The sequence below is a fragment of the Dermochelys coriacea genome, chromosome 1 (genome assembly GCF_009764565.3).
Source record: "Dermochelys coriacea isolate rDerCor1 chromosome 1, rDerCor1.pri.v4, whole genome shotgun sequence".
Classification (NCBI taxonomy): domain Eukaryota; kingdom Metazoa; phylum Chordata; order Testudines; family Dermochelyidae; genus Dermochelys; species Dermochelys coriacea.
The window spans coordinates 54,083,930-54,108,171 of record NC_050068.2 but is presented as its reverse complement, the minus strand read 5'-3'; the positions used below and the strand labels follow the sequence as shown (position 1 = coordinate 54,108,171).

The 24,242-nt window shown below is 42.7% G+C and overlaps 1 protein-coding gene across 2 annotated transcripts in view; it reads left to right on the top strand.

Annotated features, from left to right (window-relative positions):
• Nucleotides 1–19,313, top strand: part of LHFPL6 (LHFPL tetraspan subfamily member 6) — a 218,930-nt gene extending 199,617 nt beyond the window's left edge. The window contains exons 3-4 of one of the 2 annotated variants that reach the window (XM_038417173.2): nucleotides 822–920; nucleotides 18,203–19,313. In XM_038417173.2, the coding sequence (XP_038273101.1) occupies nucleotides 822–920; nucleotides 18,203–18,321 (218 nt within the window). In that variant the 3' untranslated portion in view covers nucleotides 18,322–19,313. Of the gene's footprint in view, nucleotides 1–821; nucleotides 921–12,436; nucleotides 12,535–18,202 lie in introns of those variants that run through there. The other variant, XM_038417183.2, reaches the window with a different exon arrangement.
• The last annotated feature ends 4,929 nt before the right edge of the window (nucleotides 19,314–24,242 follow it).

Here is a 24,242-nt window from a genome sequence, read left to right as displayed (position 1 = left end):
GCCAGACAATTTCCATACCCAGATGTGGCCCTCAGGCCAAAAAGTTTACTCACCCTAATATAAAGCCTTCTCAAACTGCAGTCAACCTACTGAGACAGCCACCAAAGGAGCTAATGTTGCAGTTTACGAACCCATGCTCCGTATGGGTACTGGAGTCCTATCAGTAGCACCGTCACAGTTAGGAAACAGGGTGGGTAGTAGAGTTTTCCCACAGTGCAACACATTCAGGGCTAGAGACTGAGGGATGACAGGAGACAGCAGATTAGATGTGAATTTGGCATATGGCAGCAAAAACATGAATGGAAGTTTTAGCTACATGTGTGTGTGGACGGAGGAAATCCCTGGTTTACTGTGAGGGGGCAATTCATGGTTTACATCTGAGAGATATAAAGGGGCCAATCGTGAAGAGATGCCATTGGCTGCTCAACACCAGGGGAGGGAGGGCATTAGGCACTCTGACAGAGTTACTTTGACTCGGGTCTGTGCACCGTAGTGTGGACGTCAGAGCCCAAGATTCAAGCATGGGTCCAAAAATCCTTACCTAGGTTAAAAGGCAGTGTAGACGCTCAAGGTTCCCAGACACGGGTTAGCTGACTTGGGTCCCACTAATCCTAGACTTACATTGCTGTGTAGACATACACACCAGAAGGTGTAGTAGAGAAAGTGATGCATGCTTTGCCAGTGGTCCCAGCATAGGTGCCTCATGATAAGAGGTTAATGTGACCCTTTCATGTAATTCCAAGTACTGATTTTACCTGCAGGCCTTAATTATGGTAATAGTCATGGGTTGTATTAAGTCTTGTTTTCCTTTCTCTTGATAGGCTTGTTGATTGGCTCTGGCTGTGCTCTCTATCCTTTGGGTTGGGACAGTGAAGAAATTAGACAGACCTGTGGTAACCTTTCCAACCAGTTTGAATTGGGTAAGTAATTGTCAATGGATCAGAATTCCTTTAAATTCGAGCTCATCTATTGTCTCTAAATGTAGAGAGAGGCCTGGAGAACAGGCTTACTGAGAGCAATCCTTGCATATTTGCCGGCTGCTACTGTGTATATTATTCTATTGCTTAATGTAGTGTGCTAGGGCATGGGACTCCTTAAATCTTTACTATTGATATTTTCCCCATGGAACATCACAAATATCAAAAGGAAAACCTCTTTCTGAAAGCAGAATTTCTGAAGAGAAATTAGAAGCAGTTACATCAAAAGAGACTGAGGGATGACAGGAGACAGCAGATTAGATGTGAATTTGGCATATGGAAGCAAAAACATCAATGCAAGTTATAGCTGCATGTGTGTGTGGACGGGAAATCATTTACTGGTTTACTGTGAGGGGGTAATTCATGGTTTACATCTGAGAGGTATAAAGGGGCCAATCGTGGAGAGATGCCATTGGCTGCTCAAGTACATTGAATTCAAATGTCCAAATAAATATGCAGGGACTTCTTCACTTCCAACTCCTTTAAGCAAATCAGTGGGGTCACTATGTGAATCCTTTCATGACCTGCACTTGGTGGAGCTTGTAATTCCCTGGCAATAGTTCCTCTCTAAAGGACTCTGGCATACTTATCAATCAATCAATCTCTTCTTGCCTGTGGGGGTAAGGACAAAACTAGAATGTTACTTAAATTTTGCACAAATATTTTAACCAGGTCTACAGCCAAACCATCCCTACCCGAGAGATGTTTGTCCTTGTCTCATAAAGCTACTTAGGAACCTCTACAAAGTTTTGACCTTGGGATGCAACAGTTGAATGTAGTGGGCTTAAAAAAAGAAATGCAACCCCCCAATTACAAAATTATATAGATGTACTTTGCACACAGATAGGGAAAATAGTAATGGTGTATGTTTCTTAGTGGGTGTGTAACCCACACACCTCCTGAGTGTGGTGTTCTGGCCTATCTAGTGACACTGAGAGCACATAGAGAGAGAGATAAAATGAGTCTGCTCAACAGCCTTAGCTAACAGCGTGTTGGCTTTTAGCTCATGCAGTAGAGGCTCATGCACTAAGCTCCAAAGGTCCCCGGTTCGATTCTGCCCGACAATGCCCGGAGTTCTGTCAGTGTTACAGGTACATTTGAGAAGTGCTTCTCCATGTCTGCAGGAACATTGACAAAGGCATCACGCCAATTAGACACTCCAAATATAGCTTCCCTTATTGTGAAGGGAAAGCAAAACCGCACTTATATGCACAATTTCAAAGTGGCATTTAATGTTTTTAATCTACATATAAGTGGATTTTTGTATACTTTTCCAGAAACCATGACTTGGCACTATTTAGCGTGCCCCATAGTTTGATGCTTTACTTGAAATTTGTTTAAAAGTGAACTGTGCATTTTATTCAGTTGGATTTGACTGGTAACACAATGTACAACATCTACATTTTTCAATCAAAAGAAAATATTGGTACAGATCAAGGCATACACAAATGGAGTTGTGTTTTAGCTGAATATATACAGCCACATAGAATTCATGTAGTCCTATCACAGATCAAACATCCATAGACTCAGCATCTGTGGAAATGGGGATGGTGTGATAACCTACTTGGATGTATGGACAGAGACTGGGGCATATCGGTAGAAGACCCTGCAATATACTAGACTCATGCACTACTGTTTTTTTTTGCTTGTCAGAGAGAAAGCTACAATAATAAATTATCTAAATTAGCATTTGGTTGCAGGCTAACGCAGTTGGCACAAATGATACGCCAGTCATAAGGAATGGAGTATAAGTGCCAAGGGATTCTTATTCTTCCACAAATATATAGGGAAGGATCAAAGTCATTCCCATCTCCTGTTACAGCATATGCTGTTGTTATTTATTCATTATTTATATTGTGGAGCTGCCCAAAGGCCCCAATCAAGATCAGAGCTCCATTGTGGTGCTGAGCTGCTAGTTGAAAGAAGTTAAGTTGATTCAGATATACAGGATCATATTTACAGCAAGAGTAATTAGCAAGTTATTTTCTCTAAAAGGATCTCATCCAAACAGTTTTAGAATACATTTAATTTTGTCTGGGCTAGATGCAGTACTTAAAAACACACCACCACATCACGCAGGAGTAACAGCTGAAAAGTGAAGTTCCCAGCAGAGAAAGGTTTGACAGGTTGGTGAGAGCTTGTCAAGAACCAAAAGGAATTTGCATCAAAATTAGGACTGTGCAAAATACTTGCGACAGCTTTTAGATTTTGCAAAATCTAAGCCACCATTCTGAAAAGTTTCTGAAATGCTACTTTTGGAATGCATCCGATGAAGTGAGCTGTAGCTCACGAAAGCTTATGCTCTAATAAATTTGTTAGTCTCTAAGGTGCCACAAGTACTCCTTTTCTTTTTGCGAATACAGACTAACACGGCTGCTACTCTGAAACCTGAAATGCTACTGCTTTACTTGAAAGCCGGGGGAATCTATATGTGTCAGAGGATACTTTCAAAGACAAAAATAGGAGTAAGACACCCAGCTTCTTTTGCTGTTCAATGAGAGTTGGACCCCTTGAATAGGACACTGGATGGTGACTTGAGATGTGGGTTCTGTTCCCAACTCTGCCACCTCCCTGCTGGGTCACCTTGTCTCTGTGCAGTTTCCCCATCTGTAAAACAGTGGTGATAATTCTGACCCTCCTTTGTAAAGCACTTTGAGATCTACTGATGAAAAGTGCTAGGTATTATCATTATTAATTGCCTTTTGTGTTTTTGACAATCACCTTCAAGACCATTTCTGAACAGAATCTCTAGGGAGATTAATCTATAATTGTTTATAGAAATCCACCCCAGAGATGCCACCAAAATGTTTTTTTTACATCAGCTTTAAATGACTTTAAAACAAACATCACGTATTAAGTTTGGCTTGCAAAACTGTGCCTTAGCTGGCATTTAGTGGGATAGTCCTGAAATGATAGGGTGACACCGAGAAAGTATATTTCTACAGGTCAGTATGTTATCAAATGCTTAGTCCACTGTAGTTTTCATTTTTTCCCAAACATAGGGCTCTCACCACTTTCCTTGGAAGATTCCTGTACAATTGGCTAGATTTCATGGTTTCTTCCTGTGCTCAACTTTTTTCTGGTCTGTGATCATAGATATTAGAGCATCCTGCAGACACTCTTGTCCCATTCATTGAGGTTTGCTTGTATTTTACTACACCATGTACTCTAGTGTAACTTTTTGATTTTAGATATGCGAGGTTTAGCCTTTGCAAATAAAGGCAACAGTGATCTCAAACCTGCTGTGCTCCATTGCTTTGAGCCTTCAGAGATTTAACTAAAAGAAATAGATCTTGATGAGATGTTCTTAGCATCTTCTTTCTCTATTAGTACTCTAAGATATATCAGAGCCTCTACTTTTTGCTCACTTTGCTTTGGCAGATTGAGCTCTTCAGACACAGGCATTTCCTTTTTGTGAGCCATATTCTGGAAGCTGCATGCTGCTGCAAAGGCTTGACGGGCTTTCAGTGGAGAGTGTTACAATAGGACCCAGTCCCCTTCTCCACCCCCGCGGAGTTTGTTGTGACTGGACCCAGTCACTGATTACCACATGCTTCCAAGCGAGTTGGGTGAGGGATAGAAGCTAGTCACTGTTTCTAGCTCTGGGACTCTAAGGCATATTCCTGGGCTCAGACATCTTATCTAACACCCTTCCTCCTGATGTGGGATGCTGCCATCCAGCTTTCCTAGACCCTGAAACTGTAATCAGACCTCCTGAGCCCCTAGTCACTGACAGATTCTCCCCCCGAGTTCTACCTAGGTTGTAGGTTCTCTGGACTTACCAGTTTAACCCCTTTATAGCAGGGCAAGACTCACTGGTACAGCGCCTTCTGCTGGTCATCCTGGGAATTTGCTTTTTTCCAGTGTTGGAGCACCCTCTGCAGGCCAGTGTCTCGCCTACCACTAGCCCTGTATCCCTCCCAGACCCCAGCACCCCTTTCCCTGCTCTGCCCCAGCAGGACCTCCACTCTGGGTCTCCCCTCCCAGGGAATCCCCAACCCTCTAGACCCACCTTGCCTCAGTGGCTACTGCCAGTCATCATCTAGCCCCCCCGCTCATTGGGGCAGATGTCAGTCTGTAATGACCACTCATCATAGGCAAGGGGTTAGGACCAGCTGCCTCTGTCTACTCCCAGGCTGCCCCTCTGCAGCCCCAGAACCTTTCATAGGCCTTCAGCAAGGCCTGCAGCCTGGGGGTTTACCAGGCAGGAGCTCCCCAGCTCCCTTTTGCCCTTCCCCAGCCCTGCTGTGTTTCAGGTACCTTGCTCTCAGACAGCTAGTCCTTCCCACTCCAGGGCTAGAGTGAGACTCCTTAGCTTTTGGCCCTCAGCCCTCTTATAGGGCCAGCTGAGCTCTGATTGAGCTGGCCACAGCTGTGGTCAGCAACTCAGTCAGCTTCCCCCAACTTTTCTTAACCCCTTCCCCTGCTGCAGCCCTCTCCAGGGCTGCTTTTAACCCCTTTTCTGCAGGACTGGGGCAGTCACCCCACTACACGCTTTGAGGACAACATGGTAGGAAAGCAAGGAACTCAGGCTTAGCAAAGGAATTTCTTAACGTGAGTTACAGATCTTTGAAAACAAGATAAGTCCTGAGGTGCCCCCTTCACCAGTCTGGTCTCACCCCTTTTGTGAGTCTATCTGTCATCAGTGTTTCAGGCAGGGCAGAGTCTCTCCTTCCCTCTCTGTCCCCAAAGTCCTCCTTACATGTGGTGATGGTCCACCCCCTGCACAGAGCAGAAACCTATTCCCAAATAGGGCCTCCATCTCCAGGTCATGTGCTCAAACTGTCACCACCAGTCATGGTTGCTTGCCCACTTGCAGGCCACTGTCTAGAAAGAGTCTGGTACCATGGGGTTGGGCTAGTAGTTGAGTTAGTCAAAGTGGATAGCCCCAGATTGCAGCCTTGATGGCTCTCAGTGATGGCCTTTTCACAATGTGCCATACACCTTTCCTGAGCAGGGCAGTTATCTTGCCCCTGGGCAAGTCCAAACAAATGTGGTCAGGATGTTTTTTAGAACACTATTAACTATGAAAGATTTTTAAACTATTTGTCATGAGCAGTCAGAAATCTGACTTCTGTTCCCAAGTTATCTACAAACAGATTGAGATTTTTTTCCTGGGGTGCGGTAGGATCGCAGGGCCTTCTGGAAGGCCTCAATGGGCCTGATACACTCCATCACACCAGACCACACACTAACAGAGAGTGTATCTCAAGAACCATCTCCCTTCCCATTTGCTATTGCTTTCTTTGAGCAACAAAGCATCATAGCTCAAGTTTCAAATATTAAATAGGGTGTCATCTTGTTAAAAATAAGGGGAAAATGTTCAGATAATTTTGAGAAAATCATCAACATTCCCTGGACAGAGAGGAGCACATTTCACCAAATACATTATTGGTTCCAATTACTCACTCAGCTGTAGTTTGTACCTTCTCTGTTGTTGCCTTCTTCCATGTACCTATCTAACTCCTTTCTGAATACATTTCAGGATGTAACTTCTACTGCTGCCTTTTGTAGCTTATTTTACATGTCAGAATCGCACTGTGTAAAGAAAAGGAGTCTTCGGTTCTTCAACTCTTCTTGGTTTCCTTTCAAAATAATCAGATCCTCTTCTTTATTAGCTGATTATCTTTTCCATTAGCTTTGTGGCGTTCAGACCTGCAATTCCTGTACTTATCATCTCTCTCTTCATTTTAGTCTCCGATTTAAAAAAAAAATACCCTGGTTCATTAAATTATTTCACATTTCCTCCTAGTATTGGACTCTCACGCAAAGCTGGTTACTAGAGTTGCTGCACAAGATTTCTAAGTAGGATGAGTTTTTAGATGTGTGGATTAATCAGTGATGTTTGCCATATGCTTTTTAGCACCGTATTCCTCAGTTGGAATAATTCTCAACTCTTTTTTTCTTGGTCTTAGAAAATTGATCCTACTTAAAGCTAAGTTATTAGCATTTGCCAGGTTCTCCAGGCTTCTAGCCCAGTGCAAGTTTTATTGATTTCAACAGTAATCTTATTTTAGGTCTTGCAATTAACATAATAGGTTCATATCCCAGACACTCCTATATTCTGGAGTTTTCATACGTTTCATTTATTGGATATTTAAGATAAAAATCACATGTATTTCCAGGAATGCTTTAAGTACTTGTGATTTTTTTTATAGGATGGTATGAGTTGAAAGTATTCTACTAAGGCCCCAAGATCTATGTAAACAGATCCCATGTGGAGCCCTGTGGTAGATCAGGGATTAGCCACTCCTCCAGCTGCCTAAATTAACTCTGCTTCATATTTGTCATGATAAATTTTGGGGAAATCCATGGCATTATGGGAACAATGTCATGTCCATGGAAATCATAGCAGAAATTAGGAAAAGTCAGATGTTTTGCAGTAAACTGAACCATCGCTGCAGAATTAGGTTTCTACAGATTTTTCTTGATGGTTTGCTTTGGGTATGAAGCTGTTGCCCCTTTCTCTCTCCCATTCTTTGATTTCTTTTATGTAACATACTCTCTCATCTTAGGGACACCTTCCTTCTGCCCCTTGTTATCTTATCCTGCTCATCCAGCACTGGCATAATAGTTTCATTCTTGGGATCCCCATTGCCATTTCTCAAGAATCTAGAGCTTTGTATCCCTGCAGTTTTGTTATTGATCTCGTCTGCACCTTCAGATGGGCTCTTCTCCTAAGAGCCAATGAAGTCTGTACCCCCATTGACTCAGCCATTCACTCAGTCACTTGTGGATTCATTCACTTGACTGACCATTTATTCACTCATGCAAAAAGCATGGAGATTTATTTCAGAAAGCTGTTAAAGTGATGCACTCCGTAACTCTCACGACAGCTGGGACACACCCGCAGCTTTGTGTTGTGGTTGCTTTTCCTATTCAGGGCCAGATTATACCGCTGAGGCATAGCCCTGAGTAAGGAGCAGTGCAGAGAGAAAGACTGCCACCAGGAGGCACTATATACCATGTCACTCAGAGATCCTGGTTACTGCAGCTCCAAGTCCACCCCTAAGGAGGGGACAGTGTGTGCTCCCTCTATAGCCAGCCAGCTTCACTGACTGGATGTGACCCTGCCTCCTTCTTACTCCTCCCTGCTCCCTACAAGGATCCTAGTTCTAGTAGCCTTTGCTTCTAATGGAGCTTGGGCTGTAATTGTTTTTATGTCCTGTACTGGGGACAGGTGGTATGGAGGGAAATGTTCCATGCACCCATTCTACCCCCCCCCACACTTTGTACACCTGGAGTATATGTTTAAGGGCTGTGACTTGAGGGTTAATCCCCAAACTGATTTCTAGCCACCCCTCACCCCAAATATCAGCAGCGTTAAACCCCATTTTAAAAAATGTCTCGCTGGCTGTCTCCAATCTTGCCTGGGCTGTTGGTGGATGCTGCTGCCCCACTGACCAATCAAAAGGCCCATAGTTCCAATTATTTTTGCTGCCTATCAATTTCCTTGCCAAGAAAACACCAACGAAACCAAAAGCTTTCAAATGGCCAGTGAGCATGCAACACCAGCACAAGGATGACTCCCCAGCTCCTGTTACTGCCAGAGTCCCTTCCTCTGTCCTGCACTAGAAGGTAAATACTGGTGTATAAAAACTAGTGTAGGCCCTGAGCACAACATCATTCCAGAACATGCAACTATGATGCATGACAACTTACTTAGATAGGAAAGTATTTTAGGTATTTTTAGATCCTTGGAGAAATTCCATTAATCCCCACATGGGTTTTTTCTCTCTCTCTCCCACTCTCTCACACATTCACTCTCACACACACACACTCTCACTCTCTCTCACACACGCACACAAAGATTTTGAGCACGGGGGGAAAAGATAAAAAAAAATAAGGTGAAATAATGCGTAAAGCTAACAAAAAACACTGCCTACTTATGGAATTGTGGACCTTGCTATTCCTTTTAGAGCTTTGATTTCAACAACAGAGCATCAAATAAAAAACCAATATTTATCATGCTTAGCAAGACAGAGTCCCTTAAGGCAAAATACTGTACTCGATGGATGAATTTAGGCCCCAATCCAGCAAAGCACTTAAGCACATGCTTAACTTTCAGCATGTGAGTAGTCCCATTGAAGTCACGGCAATAAAAATTAAATATGTGTTTAAGAGCTTTGCTGGATCAGGGCCCTACTGTGCTAGCTGCTGTTATAACTGCTATACAAATATAAATCAGGAGAACTAAATATTTTTGCTCTCAAGTGTATAATTTCTGCTCGTGTATTGCCATTTGATTTGGCCTCTAGTCTAATCATTTCAATATTCTATATCCTGCCCTTTACAAAGCTTTACCACCCTTCTAAATGAGAGAATTTAATGCAAAAGTCATTTCACAGGTTAAACTGCAGCTAAATTGCCCAATTATTGACAACCAACAATCTTTCCTTAGGGTGCAATGGACTAAAATAGCTGGTACATGCAGCAAAATGAAACCACTGGAGCATCCCCCTCCCCCCCGCCATGAAATACAAGATTACAAGGGGAGTACCATTGTTTCAGTCTAACATTTGTCCATTTGTGGTAGATGATCATTAATTTCAGCAGGTAAATTTGAAACATTTTATTGTTGGCTTGAGAACTATAATTAGAACAGTGCAGAGATCACTTCATCCCTTCCAACAGCAGGCTCCTCTTCAGTGTTACAGCTCTGAATGCTGTCCCATTCTGGAGCCTCCACGTATACATCAAGCTGTTTTAGCAAGAGACTCCCACTGCTCCTGGCACTCAATGGAACTAATGAGCAGGTTGACTTTCATGTCACTGTTGCTCTAAGGTCAGCATCCCAATGTTCTTTCAACCACCCTACTGTACTTCCCTGTCCCTTTACTTGTTCCTCTTGACCTTGCTCCCTCTGGCAAGTTTGAAAGAGCAACAGACTGCCTGCCATTCCTTATATGATCAAAGTGAGTGATGGTGTTCCTTGGGAAAAATGGAGCACTGTGAGGGGGGAAACCATGGCTTGCCAAGTCCAAGGTTGAATGTGCATCCTGTATTTCTCAAGCAATGCTGTGACACTGATCTAGCAGCTGGCTCATCACACATAAACGCATTCCTCACTATACGTCTCTCCCTTGTCCTCTGCTAAGACACAAAAGTTAAATTCACCCCATGCAGAAGTCAAGTCTCCTTATTCCTTCCTCTTTCCCTTAGGGCATGATTGAGACATTCTGAATGATCCCAGCAGGTGAATTTTTGGTCCCAGTTCTTTTAAAGTAGCATTTCAGCCAGAACTTTCTGTATTCGGGATCATCACAGGGAAAAGTGACATATCTCAAGGCGGTGGTAAAATTTTTATTTTGTTGTTTTAGAAGACCCACCCTGGGAGTAGTTAGTGACCAAAAGGAACTGTTAGATCACCCTTCCAAGACAGGCAGGAGCCCCCAAAAGATGTATTATGAATACAGGGATTTTCAAACCAGCCTCAGAGATTTAGCTACCCATCTTCCTGAGGTTTTGTGAAGCTGTCTGGAGTGGCTCATGAATGTGAGTGCCAACCTCAGGGCAGACTGTTACAAACCAGGGCACAACCCCCAAATTGGTTGTTTGTTCTATAATTAGATATCACCAACCAGGTGTCAAGTGTGACTTCTTAAGTATTATAATAGCCTTGAGATGGAGTCATAGACAGTCCCCTTGGGCACTTCCAGGCAAGCCTGGCTTTGTGACAGATGGTCCCCTACACCAAAACTCACAACAATATTCAGGTTACTCCCAGTCCCAAAGGACCAGTCACTGACCCCAAGTCAGTGGTACCTTAGATACCTCACCAAAGATAATGCTTGTAACCAACCCTGTAATAAAGAAAATAAAGATTTATTAACTAGGAAAAAGTAGTAAGAGTTGTTTACAGGGTTAAAGCAGGTAAACATACACACACAAATGAGTCACAGTTGTAGGTTTCAAAAAGTAATAGAAGCTGCTGTAATGTGCAAGCTCTGTATATCCTTTAGGGCTAACCCAAGCTAAACAGCTTGGGGATCCCTTGCTTATGCTTAGAAATATTGCCCTCTCCAAATTCCAAGCAACATAGTGATACAGAGCCTTCTGGTCAGAGATTTTTATTCCCTTCGCCCAGCGTTCAAACAGTAATGGGGTGAGGGTTTGTACACATCCTCTCTTCCCGGGTGTGGGGAGAGCAATCAATAGTCTTTTGTTCACTGGCCTTCTGTGGGCCTTCTTTTGTTGGGCAGGAAATGACACCCGTTGTGGTAAACTAGTATTTCACACTTGGTAATGCTTCTCTCCTGACTCGGGGGTGTTTCCAGTTTCATAGAAAACACTACTATAGTTACAAAGCAAACACTTAAATATTACCTTACAACATGGGGTACAGATATTGTAAGTGAGATTATTGCATATAGTAATTCACCAGCATTTCATACAGTCCACACACTAAATGTCTCTATAAATCTAATACCTATTTTAACAGTACTAACACACAGGTGAGCCCGATTAGTTTCCAGATATGCATTTGTCAGTGTTCAGTGAGGCCTGGGGGCCTTGGCATGACTTGACACCTGGTTTGCCAGCTTTTTTTGAAAATCCCAGCTGAAATTGTTGTTATGCTTGTGTAGAGGCAAAAAGAATGGATTTTTCCATGTACAAGCGATAGTTATTAGATAAGAGTTCTCTGTTGTAAAATCCAGTTATCTGCACCAATCATCATCTCGGGGCATGTATCCCAGAGCTTAAAAACACAAAGTAATACAGCAGAATATAATATATATTAAAAAAGCTTCTCACTTCCTCAATAGCCTGAGAACATAGAGAACATAGCGTGACCTTAGTGACTTCATTCTGCTTGCCTGAATTCCACCTGAGCTTTCCATTGGTTACAGGATTCTTCTTCACTGTTTTGTGATGTTGCTGTGCACTATTATCAGGCAGCAGATTCTCCCTCTGACGTGGCAAATAAGCTTATTCTAGTGGGAAGGTAGATTGGAAAGGAATGTGGGATCCTTTAGGAAGAAAGGGGGTATATCGGTGTTATAAATTGCTGTCAATAGTCAGGAACACATACTGGAATATGTCCTATACATTAGAGCACAGGCAGGCTAAACTCTTACTTTTGGCTCTGCACCAGTCAGACTTGCCATGCTGTAGGGGAGTTGAAGGATCTCCACACCTGCTCCACAGTGGGACTCAGACCTTTTCTAGGATTGGGTGGCTAATGACATAAGAAGGTCCTCCTTAAGCCAAGCTTCCCACCCTTTGGCAACACTCAAAGGATTCTGGTCCTGCACAGGAGCCACAGAGGCCACCACCAAAGGTGGTATTAATCCTTATGGAGTAGCCACAAAAGTGGGACCTAGCAAGTCGCTAAGTCTGGCCGCCCTCCCAGGGCTGGACTAAGGCATAGGCTGTATAGGCCCATTCATAGGGCCCAGCTCCTCAAGTCATCTGATTGTGAAATCGTAGCTGTCTTTTTTTTTTTTTTTTGAAAACAGTTTCCAGGCTGCAGGATTGTGAAGAAAACCCTGAAAACATGCAACAAGTTTAACAGTGCTGTGGTCCTGCAGACAGCCTGACATAATTGCTCTCAGAGGTGAGAGCTTCCTATTCATCTTCACAGGTTCTAAACTCCAGTATCCGCTGCAGTGGGAGTGCTGCCAACACCACCCAACAGAGAATGAGGTGTGCCCAGAACGCGTTTGGCAGGGCTGTGGCTTGACACCCCACCCCACCTCCCCATCCCCGCTACACCCCAGTGCCCGGGGGTAAGGAGCTTCCAACTCTGCCTTTCTAGAGGGCAGGGGGGCACTTGCTGTCTCCCCTGCTGCTCCAGAGGGAAGGATGGCCCCTGCTGCTGCTCCTGGAGGGAGGAAGAGGGCCTCATGCTGCTTCTCTTGCCTCTATGGGAAGGAAGGGGGTCCCCTGCCAACCCCATTCAAAATGTGCCACGAAAACTGAGTCACAGGGGCCGCTGTGTCATGGTGTGCTTAGGACCCAGGATTGCCTCAATCTGGCCAAATCTTGAGGTGGGAAAGCAGATGTCTCCTTGATCTCCAATAGGGCAATTTTTCCCAGATAGAGACTGCACCTTCTCCCATTGACTATTCCATTTCTGAGCTGGTGGTGATCTCAGGCTGTGTGGTCTCCTTTAAATTCCTCTACACAATACAGGGAATCTCCCCCCACCCCTCTTCCCAACCCCTGCAACAGAGTTGTGATGGCTCTGTGCCTGCAGTGCCTCCTATCCCCAAGGGCATAAGGGAGTGGGTTCCTGGACTCTATCCCCTGAACAGGGGGAGAGGTCTGGAGAAAGCGGTGGACGTGTTATTCCTTGACTTTAGAAAAGCTTTTGATATGGACTCCCACAGTATTCTTGCCAGCAAGTTAAAGAAGTATGGGCTGGATGAATGGACTATTATGTGGATAGAAACCTGGCTAGATCATCAGGCTCAATGGGTAGTGATCAATGGTTCCATGTCTAGCTGGCAGCGGTATTAAGCGGAGTGCCCCAAGGGTCAGTCCTAGGGCCAGTTTTGTTCAATATCTTCATTAAAGATCTGGAGGATGGCATGGCTTGCCCCCCCAGCAAGTTTGCAGATGACACTACACTGGGAAGAGTGGTAGATATGCTGGAGGGTAGGGATAGGATACAGAGGGACCTAGACAAATTAGAGGACTGGTCCAAAAGAAATCAGATGAGGTTCAACAAGGACAAGTGCAGAGTCCTGCACTTAGGACGGAAGAATCCCATGCACTGCTACAGACTAGGGACAGAGTGGCTAGGTAACAATTCTGCAAAAAAGGACCTGGGGTTATAGTGGATGAGAAGTTGGATACGAGTCAACAGTGTGCCCTTGTTGCCAAGAAGGCTAACGGCATTTTGGGCTGTATAAGTAGGAGCATTGCCATCAGATCGAGGGACGGGGAAAAATTGGAAAGAGTGCAGCGGAGGGCAACAACAATGATTAGGGAGCTGGAGCACATGACTTATGAGGAGAGGCTGAGGGAACTGAGATTATTTAATCTACAGAAGAGAAGAATGAGGGGGGATTTGATAGCTGCTTTCAACTACTTGGAAGGGGGTTCCCAAAGAGGATGAATCTAGACTGTTCTCAGTGGTACCAGATGACAGAACAAGGAGTAATGGTCTCAAGTTGCAGTGGGGGAGATTTAAGTTGGCTATTACGAAAAACTCTCTCACTAGGAGGGAGGTGAAGCACTAGAATGGGTTACCTAGGGAGGTGGTGGAATCTCCTTCCTTAGAAATTTTTAAGGTCAGGCTTGACAAAGCCCTGGCTGCAATGATTTAGTTGGGGATTGGTCCTGCAGGGGATGGACTCGATGACCTCCTGAGGTCCTTTCCAACCCTGATATTCTATGATTCTATGACAAGAATAGCCACGTGTGCGCCTTCTCCCCCCTCCCGATCAGACTTTTGGTTGTACTGTTCATCTGTGGAATCAAACTGGGTCCCTGGTCTCTACAGACTGCTCTATGCCACACAGAGCAAATCAGCATCCGGATTTGGCCCACTGAGTATTTCTCCTGTTTGACTGGAAAGGCTGCTTGCAATGGAACCCTGGGGGTAGTTTTGAGTAGCAGTTTAGAACTTCGTAACAATTTTCAGACCTGTTATGATAAGGGCAGAAGCTGATTCATGCAGTTATTTCCGAGGAGGCTTGTAAAAGTTCCAGAACTGAGTTATGTGCAGTGGGACCCAGTGCTGTACTACAACACCACAGAGTGACTCAAAAGCTGTCTGTAGTGCAGAAAAAGACACCAAGAAAACAAAACAAAATAAAAAACATCGACCCTTCTGATTTGCGGTTGCTGTGGAAACCAGCCCCACAGCCTCTCTCTCTCTCTCTGGACTTGGCAGGCAGTAGGGCTCTCTGCTCCGCTGCTAACCTATTTTCAATGCCAGCAACCTCTACTTTAACTGTCAAGTGTTGTTTACCCCTGCATTGAAAACAGCTATCTGCCAACCAAGTAAGCTTGGAGGCTTGTCTGACGAACCATTATAGACAGTAGGGGAACAATTTAAACAGTTTTGCTTCTTTCGTTTCTTGCAAGGATTGTAGGCAAACTAAATCCTCTAACTGAGTGTTCCCGATTTAGGTGAATTAAATATAGGTGGACAGAACAGAAATCAGACGTCAAGAATTATAACATTCAAAAACCAGTCAGAGAACACTTCAATCTCTTTTGTCACTCGATTACAGACCTAAAAGTGGCAATTCTTCAATAAAAAAACTTCAAAAACAGACTCCAACGAGAGACTGCTGAATTGGAATTAATTTGCAAACAGGATACAATTAACTTAGGCTTGAATAGAGACTGAGAGTGGATGGGTCATTACACAAAGTAAAACTATTTCCCCATGTTTATTCCTCACCTTCCCCCTCTCCCCCTCCCCCCGCTGTTCCTCAGACGTTCTTGTCAACTGGTGGAAATGGCCCAACTTGATTATCACTACAAAAGTCCTCCCCCTTCCTCCCCTTGCCCCCCCGCTCTCCTGCTGAATAAATGGACACAAATCAGATGTCAAGAATTATAACATTCAAAAACCAGTTGGAGAACGCTTCAATCTCTCCAGTCACACGATTACAGACCTGAGAGTGGCTATCCTTCAACAAAAAAACTTCGAAAACAGACTCCAACGAGAGACTGCTGAATTGGAATTAATTTGCAAACTGGATACAATTAACTTAGGCTTGAATAGAGACTGGGAATGGATGAGTCATTACACAAAGTAAAACTATTTCCCCATGTTATTTCTCCCCCCACCCCACCCCCCACTGTTCCTCAGATGTTCTTGTTAACTGCTGGAAATGGCCCACCTTGATTATCACTACAAAAGGTTTTCCTCCTCTCCTTCCTGCTGGTAATAGCTCATCTTAAGTGATCACTCTCCTTACAGTGTGTATGATAAAACCCATTGTTTCATGTTCTCTGTGTGTGTATATAAATCTCCCCACTGTATTTTCCACCGAATGCATCCGATGAAGTGAGCTGTAGCTCATGAAAGCTTATGCTCTAATAAATTTGTTAGTCTCTAAGGTGCCACAAGTACTCCTTTTCTTTTTTGCGAATACAGACTAACACGGCTGCTACTCTGTCACCTTACTTGATCACTATTGTTACAGTGTATATGGTAACACCCATTGTTTCATGTTCTCTGTGTGTATATAAATCTCCCCACTGTATCTTCCACTGAATGCATGCAGTGAAGTGAGCTGTAGCTCACGAAAGCTTGTGCTCAAATAAATTTGTTAGTCTCTAAGGTGCCACAAGTCCTCCTTTTCTTTTTGAGAACTCTAGAAGGAGCACTGCACCTCAGGTCAATAAAGAGCAGCCAGCCTCTTAGTTGTATTTGGAACTCCTCTGAAACCTAAAGGAATCCGCTCTGATGATATTTTTCTCTTTTTAAAGTCTCTTCACCAGCAGCCTAAAACACTCCTGCTCTTTCATTATGCAAAAAGGTAATAAAGGCCCAGTCATTCACAGTTGCTTGTTTTAGGCAGTTTAAGGCAATGTCCCCTCTCTATTTTAGTGGAACTGTCCAAAACTTGTTGAGTTTCCTTCTTTGGGGAAATGGTGAAGTAGACAGGGCATTTTTGCAGTGTGAAATTTCACAGTTTTATAAATGTTATTTTAGAAGCATTTTTTTAAAGAAAGGCCCAGAAGCCCTGCTTTTTGTTATGACAGACTTGTATAACTACACTAGAGAAAGGGGAAGGGTTTTGTATCTTCATAGATTCACCATTTTTGCTTCAGGTGTGAAAACTTCTAACAGGCAGACTCCACAGCTCTGTCCCTTCCAGCAGATTGGCATCAATCTGAGGAAAGAGGAGTAGTGTACAGTGAAGTCTAAATATCTTTATTCATCGAGGTTTGGAAATGTAGGCTACAATTCTGCAAGAAATGCACGCAGGCAATCCCTTTACACATGTGCAACTGTAACACCAACAGACCCCAGTAGTTGGCGGGCAGGATTGAATCTGGGACCTCTGGAGCTAAATGCATGAACCAAAAGCCACATGGCCTTTAGTTAAGGCTGTAGAGCAGACTCAGTAATCTTTCTCTCTCTCTCTCTCTCTGTCTAAGTGGTCTCAGTGCCACTAGATGGACAGAACATCACAGCCAGGAGGTGTGTGTGTTACACAACTCCACTGAAATCAGTGAGGCTCTGTGCAGATACAAGGGCCTGCCTATCTGCATTTCTTTCCAGGATGAGGACAACATGCCTCCATTTTGAAAGTGGCTGGTGTAGTTTAAGCTGTCTGCCTCCTGTTAAAATGAATGGAAGTTACCAGACTAAAACCCATGAACTGCACACTCACTCCAGCATAGACAGACCTAGTCTTTTTGGTTTACTGACGAGACTGAACTAGTAACAGGGTGTGGGGCCCTGTGAACCAACTCCTTTTATCAAAAGCTAGAAGTCATACCAAGGATGACTTTGGCTCACCACATCCATTCACAACTACTCAAGAGGAAAAAAAAGTTTCAGAATTTAATATTTCCTTGGCAATAGCCCAGATTCCCTGTTGGATTTGATGCTGTGTAGGTTGGTAAAAGGACCCCTAGGGAACCTATTTGGCTCAAGTGTACATTCCAACACAGACTTTCTGTCCATATAAACACTGTGTAATAAATCCATATTGTAAATATCTCTGAGATCCTGAAGTGCTTATGCCAATTCTAATTAGCCATACCATAGACAGGATTCTGTGGATCTGTATCATTTAATGACTAGTACCTTTTTCAGGTGACCATGTTCAGTGTTTCACTCATTACAGTAGTGCTGAGAAGCACCAGTCAAGACAAGTGTGTTAAGCACTACAGAAATGCATAAGATGATGCAGTCACTGCCCTGAGATATTTACAGCCTTCCAGTACCTCGCATTAGCATTACATTTAATACCAAAAAAAAAAAAAAGAGCAAGAAAGTTCCTGTAAGCTCAGACACCAAATTCATGAGCACCTAGATAGATTAGATAGCACCGATATCTAGCTGCCTTATACCATAATAGGAAGGCTTTGGATGGAGCTGTATAAATATAAGTTGCTTACAAAGAGAATGAAACCAACAAGCTGATACAGAAGATAAAATGCACAGCACCATTAGCTGTATTTGGTTACTTGGTTACTTCTGCTTTCATTTTCCTCCAAAAGGAAAGAGCTTATAAAGTTATGGTGAAAGCAAACCTTTCTTCTTGAATAAAACATTGTTTCCTTGGTTTGTTTGTTCATCTTAGGTACTTGTGAAATTGGCTGGGCTTACTACTGTACCGGAGGAGGAGCAGCTGCCGCTATGTTAATCTGCACTTGGTTGGCTTGCTTCTCTGGCAAGAAACAGAAACAATACCCTTACTGAGGCTGGCAGCCTGAGAGTCCAGTTTAGAGAATGAATGAGCTTCAAGAGGCCGAAGTGACTTGCAGACTTCTTCTTCTGAAAAAAGTGCTTTAGCTCCTAACTGCAGAACAGACAGTATGAAATGAGAATGCATGTGGTCAAGGAAGTGAGGTGACACTGTGGATTGCGGGGAGGGTGGGGAGTCTGGAAAGCTGGACCAAACACTGCGAATCTCGGAAGGCATGGGCAGTTCTTGCTTGATAGAGTATATTTCTGATCTGTTCTGGAAGAATTCAATTTTACGAGCTAGGAATGCTCCCCTTTGGTAAATTGTGAAAGGTATGGGTGTACCAATGAATTGAAAGACTGGTGAAAATAATATTTTGGGTAGGGTATAATCTTCCAAAGTTCCCCTTCAGCACAAAACACACACACACACACACACACATATAGACCATGGCACAGAAGAAATAAAATGCAAACTTATTGGTGCATTTTTTCTTTTTTTTATTCATTTGATGGTTTAAAATTCAATGTTATACCACTTTTTAAATGACACGTGAAACCTAATAAATGGACAAATAAGTCACTTTAACATTATTTTGTATATTCTCTCTACTCTTTTTCCCAAAACATTTATTCACTGCTTATTCAATCCTATAGAATTTTTATTTAGCTTCTGTGTTTTCAGCATTATTACAAACATGCGACATTTTACTCAGCATATATAGGGGCTTTGCCCATAGTACTATTATGAAGGGCAGTAAATGGACATCTTTCAGTCCATGGAGAATTCCACTCATGGCACTGTAGGATATTGTCGGTTACGTAAGAATAATGGGAAACGTCTTCCAGATATAGATTTTGTCATTGTTACGTTTAGCTCATTGTGGTTGTATTCTGCTGTATCATGTTTATCATTTCAATATTCATTTTTGTAAAAAAAAGTATATAAATGTGCTATTATGTTTGTATTTGAAAATCTCTGTAAATAAATTTTTCTTGGCTCAGTACTGGAAATGCATTATAGTGTCATTGGATGAATTGGTTCATTTCTTAGATCTCCATAAAAATGTCTTGCAAATAATCACATCCTTCATACTCCTCTTGGGTACATTCTGCCGCTAATGTGTATACAATTTAACTCCCATAAGAACCTTTCACAGTTATAGAACACCTTTCCTTCAAAAGGATCATTAACCTAGCAGACTGATATACAAACTATTCACAAGTGATTTCATCAGTCTTTGGGCTGAAACATAGCAACAAATGACAGACATGGCCACCCTACACATTTCAGGTCAGGAAGTGAAGGATAGTTGATCCAACCAGAAATGAAGTTGCCAGTCTCAGCTAGGCAGAATGCCATTTTGGAAGGTCATGGTCATGTGAATAAATCTGAAGACTGAGTGTCTGAACACCTGGGTTCTAATATCTGGTTTTGCCACTGACTTGCATTGTGACTGTGGGCGTGTCACTTATTCTCTCTGGGCCTCAGTTGCCCTATCTATAACATGGGGAGAATAATACCCATGATGTGTACATGTGAAATATTATTTTATTTATTACAAATGATTACCCAAGCTGGATTTTGACCAGGATACCAGAGCTAATGTCTTGCAGATATGAAAAATACTGCCGGATCTGTAATGATCACCAGTGGGGTAAGGATCTTGGTTTTGCATGTCATTTGAAAGACAAAGAGTCAAATTCTGCCCTCATTTATTACAGATTTACTCTGATTTGACTCCACTGACATCAGTCGAGTTTCTTCAGCTGTATACTAGTATAACTGAGCAGAATTTAGCCAAGCGCCTCCAACAGCAGTGTCCCCCTAACACCATGTTGGTCTAATGTGAGTTATGCAGACATCAGGGTGGAAATCCTAGCTCCATTGAATCATACAATATCAGGATTGGAAGGGACCTCGGGAGGTCATCTAGTCCAACCCCCTGCTCAAAGCAGAACCAATCCGCAATTTAAATTATCCCAGCGAGGGCTTTGTCAAGCCTGACCTTAAAAACCTCTAAGGAAGGAGATTCTACCACCTCCCTAGGTAACCCATTCCAGTGCTTCACCACCTTCCTAGTGAAAAAGTTTTTCCTAATATCCAACCTAAATGTCCCCCACTGCAACTTGAGACCATTACTCCTTGTTCTGTCATCTGGTACCACTGAGAATAGTCTAGATCCATCCTCTTTGGAATCCCTTTCAGATAGTTGATAGCAGCTATCAAATCCCCCCTCATTCTTCTCTTCTGCAGACTAAACAATCCCAGTTCCCTCAGCCTCTCCTCATAAGTCATGTGCTCCAGCCCCTTAATCATTTTTGTTGCCCTCCACTGGACTCTTTCCAATTTTTCCACATGCTTTTTGTAGTGAGGGGCCTAAAACTGGACACAGTACTCCAGATGAGGCCTTACCAATGCTGAATAGAGGGGAATGATCACATCTTGGATGTTTTGCCATTAACTTCAATGGGCTAGGATTTTACCCAGAGTGTAGAAGAGACCCCATAATTTTAATACTCTCTTTAGAAATATATGGTTGATTTCTAAACTATAATTATTCATTTTGCAATAGTGCCTAGAGGCCCCATCTAAGATTTGGGCCTCATCTGTGCTAGGTACCTAACAAATAACCTAGCAAAAAAAAGTCCTTTCCCAATCTCCAATAGACAAGACAAGCAAAACACTCTCATTTATTTTAAGGAAAGCAGCATGATCGTAGAATGTAATTCAGCATTTCCCAACCAATGAACTTGCATGTTTATTAATCATAAAATTAACTGATATTACATTTCAAAATGTATTTTTCTGTTCATATATATCCAATTTTTTTTATATACAATTATGTATGCCAAGGTTATGATGTTTGTTCTAGTTACCACTTTGTGGCTTAATAACCTCGGAAAATTGTACAGTGGGGCTGGCCAAATAAATTGGACAGAGCTCCAGAGGTGTGGTTGCTGTGGGAAGAGTTATATCAGTTTTGAATGATTAATTCTGATCTTCCTAAACTGATTTGTATTGGGTTTTACTCTAGGATGAGTAGTGTTTATCCACTTTACAGCACCATGTGCTGAGAAGTATATTGTGCCCTGTACTTTCCAGATTAGCCCATAATAGCCATATCATGTTTGACCTCGAGTTTCCATTAAGAACCACATCAGCTATATTGTGGAGGCTTAGCGCCATATACTGGCCTAGATCCTCACATGGCTCTTCCATTGGTATCAATGAGAGTTGTGCACAGAATGCTAGGGCCCTTCATATTTCTGTTTTTGGGTTTTCAGAGCATTACATTCTCACTACAACATAGCACCAAATTCAGATCTAGCGTACATGTGAAACACAAGTGACTTCCGTGGAGTTCCAGCTTTCACACTAAGGCTGAATTTGCCTTATAGAGGGGTTGAGTGCGGCCTTTTTAACAAAGCTAAATAGTCACATCTCCCTATGTGGTGGTGGCTCCCCAGGTCCTTTGCTTCACAAAGCACTCACTCGAAATTGCCTGCCTCTGCACATCACACCGTCACTGAAACAATATTGTGGGGCTTCCTCTTAAACAGCAGAGTGATTTACAACGTTCCAGAGACTTGATTATGAAAATGTAAGTACTCTTCTTCTCTTGTTAGATCGTTCTATGGCTTGGTGTGATTTACCATGGCAAATTGGAATTATGCAATCTAATTACGGTATGACTGAGTTAATCCGAATTAGCTTGCAATTTTTGTTTTATTTGGAGTTGAATAAAACAGCAGTTTTGAATAATCTAGTCAAAGATGCAGGCTGCACCTGCTCTGTCACTGGTTAGCATATAACTTTCAGCTGTTGAGACATGAATAAACCAATCCCAGTTTAATTAGGTTTGCCTGGATTCATATGTTTTGGTTTTGACATCCATTATGTATTATAATATAAATGCTATTTGTTGTTTGTGACCAAGGGACTTCTTGATGCTGAGAGGAAGAGGGCAACAAAGGGTTACAAGGATCCATTGCATCTGGTATCTACATACTAGTTCACCAAAGCATGTTATATACGGTCTCTACTGGAAGCCTGTGTCACACGGATCATCATAATCATTGTGAAATGTATGTACGGATAATATGTAAGGAGTTATTTATGTATACTGAAAATTATATTCTTCCAGTCTGTGAATTTGGGCCTATCACCAGAAGTTGATAAACCAGTTTTTTTCAGGCAGAAGATGTTTATCTATCAGTCTTTTTCCATGTAAATTGAGTAATGTATCCTTTACATGAATGCCTCTTTACAGTCTGAGCAAAATTCTAATCAAGACCAGCTGACTGCTCTTGCCAAATCTTTTGGACTCAGCCAAGCACTGACAAATTCATTGCTGGAAACCAGTCTGGTTTACCTGTGTGTTAGTATGATTACAATGGTATTGGACTTATAATAGTGTATTTAGTGTTTAGACTTTATGAAATGCTTGTAAATTGCTGCATGCTGCATGCATTAATCTCACTTCTAATATCTTTATCAAATGCTATAAGGCAAAATGTAAGTTTTTGCTTTATGACTGTAAAAAATGTTTGCTCTGAAACTATGAACATAGTCAGGCGGGATCGTTGCCTAACCCAGAAGGCTTGCCTAATCAAGAAGGCTAACAAAACTAAATGGGCCATTGTGGGACATCACAATACAAAGACTTTGTTAATTTCCCTTTCCCACCCATGAAGAGGCTACCTGCAAAAGGGCTCATCCCATCAGCTTGAATTCTGGAAGAAGGAAATAAAAAGAGCTGACAAGAAAACTTGTCACCTCTTTTTTCTTGTTTGGACCCTCACAGGGCTGGAGCTCTGAAACAGAAGCAGAAATCCCCAGAGTCAACCTGGTGTAGCCCTCGAAGACATTCAGAGCTGACAAATTACTGCAAAAAGAAAAGGAGTACTTGTGGCACCTTAGAGACTAACATATTTATTTGAGCATAAGCTTTTGTGAGCTACAGCTCACTTCATCGGATGCATTCAGTGGAAAATACAGTGGGGAGATTTATCTACACGGAGAACATGAAACAATGGGTGTTATCATATACACTGTAAGGAGAGTGATGACTTAAGATGAGCTATTACCAGCGGGGGGGAGGAAGAAAACCTTTTGTAGTGATAATCAAGGTGGGCCATTTCCAGCAGTTGACAAGAACATCTGAGGAACAGTGGGGGGTGGGGGGACATAACATGGGGAAACAGTTTTACTTTGTGTAATGACCCATCCACTCCCAGTCTCTATTCAAGCCTAAGTTAATTGTATCCAGTTTGCAAATTAATTCCAATTCAGCAGTCTCTCCTTGGAGTCTGTTTTTGAAGGGTTTTTGTTGAAGAATAGCCACTCTTAGGTCTGTAATCGAGTGACCAGAGAGATTGAAGTGTTCTCCAACTGGTTTTTGAATGTTATAATTCTTGATGTCTGATTTGTGTCCATTTATTCTTTTACGTAGAGACTGTCCAGTTTGAACAATGTACATGGCAGAGGGGCATTGCTGACACATGATGGCATATATCACATTGGTAAATGCGCAGGTGAATGAGCCTCTGATAGTGTGGCTGATGTGATTAGGCCCTATGATTAGGCCCTGAATAGATATGTGGACACAGTTGGCAACGGGCTTTGTTGCAAGGATAGGTTCCTGGGTTAGTGGTTCTGTTGTGTGGTGTGTGGTTGCTGGTGAGTATTTGCTTCAGATTGGGGGGCTGTCTGTAAGCAAGGACTGGCCTGTCTCCCAAGATCTGTGAGAGTGATGGGTCGTCCTTCAGGATAGGTTGTAGATCCTTGATGATGCGTTGGAGAGGTTTTAGTTGGGGGCTGAAGGTGATGGCTAGTGGTGTTCTGTTATTTTCTTTGTTGGGCCTGTCCTGTAGTAGGTGACTTCTGGGTACTCTTCTGGCTCTGTCAATCTGTTTCTTCACTTCAGGAGGTG